At 31.1% G+C, this 7,808-nt stretch overlaps 1 protein-coding gene across 2 annotated transcripts in view; it reads left to right on the forward strand.

The window, feature by feature from the left end:
- Positions 1–6,483, forward strand: part of LOC149086469 (adenylate cyclase type 10-like) — a 128,653-nt gene extending 122,170 nt beyond the window's left edge. Inside the window, exons 34-35 of one of the 2 annotated variants that reach the window (XM_089255700.1) lie at positions 459–687; positions 6,178–6,483. In XM_089255700.1, the coding sequence (XP_089111826.1) occupies positions 459–687; positions 6,178–6,369 (421 nt within the window). In that variant the 3' untranslated portion in view covers positions 6,370–6,483. The remainder of the gene's footprint in view (positions 1–458; positions 688–6,177) is intronic. The other variant, XM_089255704.1, reaches the window with a different exon arrangement.
- Positions 6,484–7,808: the final 1,325 nt, after the last annotated feature.

The raw sequence follows: 7,808 nt of genomic DNA on the forward strand, positions 1-7,808 counted from the left end.
CAGCAGAATATGAAGCAAGCAACTCTAACAACATATATATGTTGGGGTCGCACATATACACACAACACGTTCCAGCATGTACCAATTCATTAGAAATTCTGCTGAGGCATGGTACTACTGTACAAGGTACATGTACAGTAGTTGCAATTGAGATTTGTGCATGGGTGGAAACTGGAAAAAAGCAAAGGCAGGATTATTCATTTATTGCCATGAACATGCATCTTGTTAGCTCACCTTTAAATTTTCAGTGATATGAATGCGCTTATTTCGTTTCATAAGTATTTATTGTGATTTTTTAACATTATTTTCAATTAATTCATGCTGGGATGTAAAGCAGCCTTTCATAAAAATGTAACTTATAGTCCTCATGAGACCCAAAAAAAAAAAAAAATTGTAAAGACATTTTATCATTTGCTTTTGATTAGAGGCTTTGAATCCCATAACCTTCATTTCTATAGGTTAATTGAAGTTAAGATGATAGAGGATGATGGTCAATCAGCATATGCTGCAGCAAGATGGTTCAAATTGGCCAGAGTTCTTGAAGAAAAACGGAGAAGTTTGAATTGGTATTCATATTGGCACATTTATGCAGAAATTCTTATGTTGAAGATCCGTTTAATAATTGATTTCTGTGTCAAGGACTTGGATGAAGAGGAACAAGAGAAGGCACTTATAAGTGCAGAAGAGGTAATTTCAAAAATGAGATATTCGAAAGAAAAATTGCATGCGTATTATGTATACAGGGTGCATAGGAGAGTTCTATTGAAAGGGCATTACATAAGTGCCAATGCTCTTGATTTACCTGGAAGCCTTTTAATTTTTTTAATTGTATCAAAATTTTTTAGTCAGAAGTGGATTCTCCTGATGTTTTTGTATCTTTATAGAAAAATCCCTTAAAATTCTCAAGTTGTTTGCTTGAGTTGTTGCTTACTGAAATTAAAAATTCCTAAAGGAATCCCTCAGTCCTTGCAATCTCAGTGACCACGTTTTCTCACGAAAAATACTGAAAATTGCCAATTGATGCCAAATATAATACCAAAACTGATGAAAGTTTTCAATTATTGGGGCCATTCAGTATTACATCATCAGATTTTTAGCCATTTTTGTTCCCCCATCAGCAAAACTCTGACCCCCTTGTTAGCAAAATTTTGTCGGCTTTGTACTCCTCCCCTTCTAATGCATATCGGGATCAGAGACATACGCGAGGGAGAGGGCATGAGTCCTCTATTCTTCCCCAGATGACCAAAAATTTATTTTTGATGCAGGCTATGCTATTTTAGGGGCTATGTAGAAAAAGCTCTTTTTATACAGTGTTTTATTATGCTTTGGTAATTGGTATATTCTATTGTATTTACCTGCAGTATTTTGATTTTTTATTAAATATTTTTCATTTACTTGTGAAAATTTTAAAATTCTATATAAGTAGTTTTGTCTTCATGATATAGTGTGGCGTTTTGTTTTGGTACTGTCTGTTATTATTCAAGATCTATTAATTAATACTATTGATCAAGTATTCTATTAATTCATTCTTCTGTGGGGGAATGTGACTTCTCTTTCCAATTATCTTTGCTTGGTACCCTTACGAAAAGTTCTATAAAAAAAATTATAGAAAAGGTTGTATAGAATTCTTTAGAATTATGGCCCGGTGTTCTAAAGAAACTGTTCTATAGAAGCTCTATAGGGGTTTCTATAGAAAAATTCTATAGAATTCTTTAGAAATATGACCTGTTTTCTATAGAAACTTTTATAGATTCCCATAGAAACTATAAAAAAAAGTCTTATAGAATTCTTTATACTTATGGCCCATTATTCTAAAGAAACTGTTCTATAGACTCTTATAAATTCTATAGAATTTCGAATGAAAGTAATATGTTTTCTATGGAAACTCCATAGAGAAAATTCTATTTCTTTGGAATTATGGATTATTTTTCTATAGGAACTTTATCACTCACGGCCCAGCAGTTGAGAAACACTCTGCTATAGACTTTGTAATGTAATATTTTTATATTACAAATTATGTATATTATATTACAAATATTATATGTATATTATATTCCAAATATTATATGTATATTATATTGCAAATATTATATTACAAATATTATATGTATATTATATTACAAATATTATATGTATATTATATTACAAATATTATATGTATATTATATTACAAATATTATATATGTATATCTTATATACAACAACTTATATATCAAATATACAAACTTAGATTCATATAGAAATTGTGGCCACAAAATTTCATTGGAAGATGTTCCCACCAATTAATTACAGAATGTGATTTATATTACACATTCTAACACAGATGGTGTATTAATTTCTTGCATTAAAACTTTTATTTTAAGCAGATACTTTTATATACTGTTCATTAAATGAAAAACTTTAAATTCTTATTCAGAAAGGTAGGTAAATAATGCATATAATTGTTCTCTATTACACTGAAATTTATACTTACAAGCTGTTTATTACCACATAAAATGATAAAATTTAAATTGAAGGAAATAATTTCAATTTTTTAACTGTTTAAAGACCAAAGTTATAAAGAAATAGATTGAATGATGGCATGAAAATTAAAATGTGAGAGATGAAAATTTATGGTGGCCCATTTCTTTGTAATCATCTCTCTCAAGAATTTAAAAATATGTATGTCTGACTTGTTTGTAGAAAGCATATGCAAACTCCACTCCTTAATACACATCCAAACCAACATTAATTAAAAAGGAAATTCAATGCATATTTAGTATTAAATATGTAAATGGTTTCATAAATTTGTGATTTTTAATTTTTTTAAATTGCAAAACAACACACACAAATACATGAATACAGAATACAAATAATATACAAAATAAATAAATAAAGACAACAGAACAAAAGATAAAACACACTATGGGACCCATGAATAATATAATAAATTATTCGTAAGAAGACATTTCTTATATGCAGTTTACTGAAAAAAACTTGATAGCCACACCGTTTTAATGTTCAGAAATAAATGTGGAAATTTGGGTGTTGTGAATAAAAAAATTATAGGAGCCAATCGGATAGATTTGTAGGATAGGATTTGGATAGGATTTGTAGTAGGTAGGGGCTCGGGGATCCATGATGTTCTTAAGTCAGCCACCTCGTTGGGCAATTTGCCTGTTGTGGCGTTGTATTTGTATTTGTATTTATATAATCGGAAAACAACAAAAATTTAGGCATATTCAAGTACCTCTTGAATTTAAATTGATTCCTTAAATACCAACATTGAAATCAGTATGCTTAAGAAAGTTATATTGTATCTCATCGATCAATTCAATCCGTCTTCAATTTAAGATTTCTTAAATCCTTAATAATATCGCTCTATATAACATGAATATATCTTTACCTTTGAACAAACACATGAATACGACACGTAATAATGAGACATAAGTACAAATCTAATCACTTTATTGAAATATTTATACTTTCATGTAAATAGGGAATAATTTTTGGAAACTGTCTGCATCGCAGCAGATGACTTAGAGACGATAAAACATTTGGTAGAAAAAATATAAATTAAAAAATTCTGAAAATATACAAATACCAAGCGGCGAGTAGAAAAAAAATGTGCACAAACAATATTCTGACATGAATACTCACATAAAAAGTTATCAATCTCTTTCAAGGGATCCTGGAATGGTCACAATATAATTCTTATTATAGCCATCATTAATAGATATTCCAACTTTGATAACGTCATTTAAAGGTCATAATGCAATATTTGCAGCATAATTATCTACAATTTTAACAGCAGTGAAATTATAATTTGTATTTCTTAACTGGAATGCTGGTTTATTTGAACAGTGGATAAGTTTAACAATTCAGTATAATTCATTAATAGTGGGACTTTTTTTGCAAAAACCAAGTAGTTCTAATACTGCATGTATTTGATATTTACTCATTACAATACAATTTGCTGACTTTCTGTTACTAAAATGCTCTAGATCTTTAGGGATATACAAATTTTTATAATAAACTCTTTTGAAGGAAAATAATTTTAATATTTTCTCCAGTAATAGCTGCAAAATGATGCAGTACAGTATTGTCCCTTAAAATCTATGATTTGCCAATTACCAAATTCTTATATTTTAATGTATTGATCAAATGAAACCCTTGATTAAAATTTTCATATACTTCTGCTGCCCTTGAATGAAAAAAATATTAGATGAATATGTATTTCTCTAATGAATTGGTATAAGGAGTAACCAGTGGTTGTAAAATGTTTTTGGAAAAGAATTTACTAAAAGGGAGGGAGAATAACAGGAGTCAAAGCGGTTGTTTTGTTTGAAAGCAACCATTCAGTTGCTTTCCAGTATTTCACTGATTCCAAAAAGACTGTGGTTTACGTTTTTATTACAGAGAGTGTCATAATAGGTCACATTATGTTTGACATGTTTGATCTCTGTAGATCAGTGAAATGAAAATCATCATGCTCTGAGTGGTTTCAGTATACTTACATTACTCCGACCTATGTAGCGCCCATTCTGGAGGACACATTCCTTTGAAACTTGGTATATACACTCAGGGCTCCCACTCGTCCTACTTTTTGGTAAAATGTTCTACTTTTGTCTTACTTTCTCGGTTTTGTCCTACTTTCTAGTTTTTGCCCTACTTTCTCGGTTTTGTCCTACTTTCTAGTTTTTCCCTACTCGGTTTTGTCCTACTTTCTAGTTTTTCCCTACTCGGTTTTGTCCTACTTTCTAGTTTTTGTCCTACTTTTCCTACTTTTTTACCAAATCCTATCAACAAAATTTGTGTAATTGATTTTAATTGAGCGGGAAATTATTGATATATTGCCAAATATTACAAATGTTGGAGAATGCAATTAATGATTCGGCCAAAGCAGAAATTGTATCATTTTTTAAGGTAATTTAGAGGGGGGGGGGGTATATGGACCATTTGATTGATTAATTTTTCATTTGTTTAGTTTGAGGGTTCAACAAGTATAGTAGTTATTAAAAACTTCTGTCCAGATAGAAAAATAATTTTGTATTTATTACTTCGGGGTCTTGGACAGTAACTTTCATCATTCAAAATTATGGTGCAAATAGGTGAAACAACAGTTTGCATTTCAAAGCAGTTGGATACATAGGCCTATTCTAGGTGATTCTGATGCTACCCAATAGCATTCAGTTGTCTTCTGTATTTTTAAGGCATGAACAGGAATAAACAATATTTACATTGCTCAGCAAAGAGCTAGAAATGGAAGTGCTTCATTTGTCAAAAATGATTACACTGGCATTGAACAGTAAAATGTGAACAAAACAGAAAAATTTTAAAAATGATGAGCAACGCAGTAAAACTGTCTGGTTCACCTTGCCTTATATACGTCAGATCTTGTAGTTTACACATTTTTTGCATTGTGCTTTCGAAAGTGGTCTCGTAGGTGCATCATTCTTAAAAAATGTATGTCTTCGAAATTTGCCATGCCTTGTCGAAGAGAGTTGACAAGCTTGTCACTTTGGAAGAGTCCAAAAAAGAATGTAATATATATGAGGAGAGACAGCAGAGAATTATCTGTGGTTGCTAGTGCAGTTTTGGCCAAAAATTGGTTTTGTAACCAAGTCATTTGTCATTTTGTTTTGGCTTGACTGAAATAGTGCTAGGGGAAAAAAAAGTTAATTCAAAATTAAATTATTTTTTTTTAATTATTTAAAAGGTTTTTTTTTTTTGCAAAAAAATTTTTTTTAGGGATTTTTTCCATTATGCTATGATTATGTTGTCTAGGGGGGTTACCCTCCCCCATCCTACTTTTTAGTCCTGCGTTTTCCTACTTTTTCTCATTTTTTGAGTGGGAGCCCTGTACACTAAATTGTCCATGGGAAAAAGAAAAATTCAATAAGAAGCGCCACTTTTTCACCTGGTGGTCGAAAATTGAACCATTCATTTCATAAATCTCTTTCTCATGGTCTCATTAAGATATCCTAAAAATTTGGGTGTATTCTGATGAGTACTACTTGGAGTGCACTGGAACTTTAATTATAATCACCCTATATATGAGTAAATTTCCTGTATTCAATGAAATGAGGACATGTTAATATCTGAAATGTATCTAGTTCCAGTGTAACTGAGTTCTATTATATTGCTTTTTCTTATTTATCAAAATTTCATTAAGATTTGTCACTTTTATCCTAATAGATCTTGATGGATATCAATTTCAAGATCAAAGCCTATTGTCCAGTACTGAGCTATATTTGGGAGGACTTGGCCGGTGATTTGATGTACTTGAAACATGATTTAGATAACCATAAGGAGGGCTGGATGCCAAATATCAAGAAATATCTGTATCCTATTTTTTATGTTCAAAAAATGATGTTCTTATCTTTCTGAATATTTGTTACATTTTTATGAGAAAAATAGTTAAGTTTATGAACTTGGTTTCAATGTTTGCCATGTGTCATCCTCTTTCAGAACTTCATTAAATGCTTGTTTCTTACTGTTTTCATTCAGTTTTCTGTCTTTTATTTCAACTTTATGAGAACAGGGTAACTCAGGTCGAATAAGATAATTGCCTAAAGCTCTAAAGGATGTTTATAGGTGTTGCGAGTTTCATACCCAACCTGATTCGTCTTTGTCAGAAACTTTCCTGATGCAGAGTTACAACAGGAAAGGTGACAACATGGCAGCCAAAAAAGATTGGTACCGAAGGCAGTCAACCAATGAGGGATAATCACACCCATCTTTTGGCAAGTAGAAAAAGGTAAAAATGGCTAATGCTGTTGTTCGGAACAGCAATAAATTGTAGGTCCTGATCTAGTTAGCCCTCATAGGGTCCTGGTCTAATTTCCCTCCATTTTTGTCACACCGAGGTCATTATAGGAAATGACTGTGGTGTGACAAAAATGATGAAATGATCAACTTCATAGTGATAATAAATAAATATTTAAAACGGTTAATTTTCTTTCCTTTATAACTTTCGTATAGCAATGAAATAAAATATGTTCTCTCTCTCTAGTAGTAAAAGTTGCATTTCTTTTCAAATGAATAAATTTAAGGAAATTGAACTAGATGCAAAGAGTGTCAATGATTTTTAATCTTGTGAACTGAACTTCTCAATAAAATAAAACATTGTGGCTTGGGGGGGGGGGATAAAATTTTATGTTGATCAGTGAGCCAGGATAAAAAGAAAAGTTGAGAGAGAGAGAGAGAGAGACAGCTGAAAATTCATACATGTACATGTGGTGCATGGGGGGCGGGGTGGTTAGAACCTACTTTGCTAAAAAATGTTTAGAAATTTCGCGAGTTTGATATCCACTTAATCCTTGAAAGGATATAAATTTATTTTTCCCTGACACAAAGGTACAATTTTCTCTTGTAGAAAAGAAAAATCCCAGAGATTTAGTATGTGTGTTAGTACCACAAGAAATGAGCACCAGCACTGAGCGGTTAGTGCAACAACTTTTTGGTGAGAACAAGGTGGTTACAGAAGTACTTGTTTTATATTTTATACATATATATATTTATATTTTTTATTATTAATTGCAATATAAAATTATAATAAAAACTACTTTATTTCTGGGGATAAGCACTGCTTGGGGTGTAAGCATGGAAGTTGATCTTGATTCTACAAAACAGACTTGATTTCTCGTTTCTAAATCAAAGCCTGATTCAAAAAATTTCATGAGACTGCCCGTTTTATATGTTAAATCGGGATAGAAATTTTCAGAAATATACACAAAGGATTTTAATAAAAGTTCATTATAAATTAAAGAAATAGTTCATCTGAGGCTGAGAACTGGTTTGAGAAACAGTTCGAAATGTTGCAAACA

This window comes from Pholcus phalangioides, unplaced genomic scaffold, assembly GCF_987345545.1.
Source record: "Pholcus phalangioides strain wild (caught in Gottingen) unplaced genomic scaffold, Ppha-v1.0 ptg000004l_1, whole genome shotgun sequence".
Classification (NCBI taxonomy): domain Eukaryota; kingdom Metazoa; phylum Arthropoda; class Arachnida; order Araneae; family Pholcidae; genus Pholcus; species Pholcus phalangioides.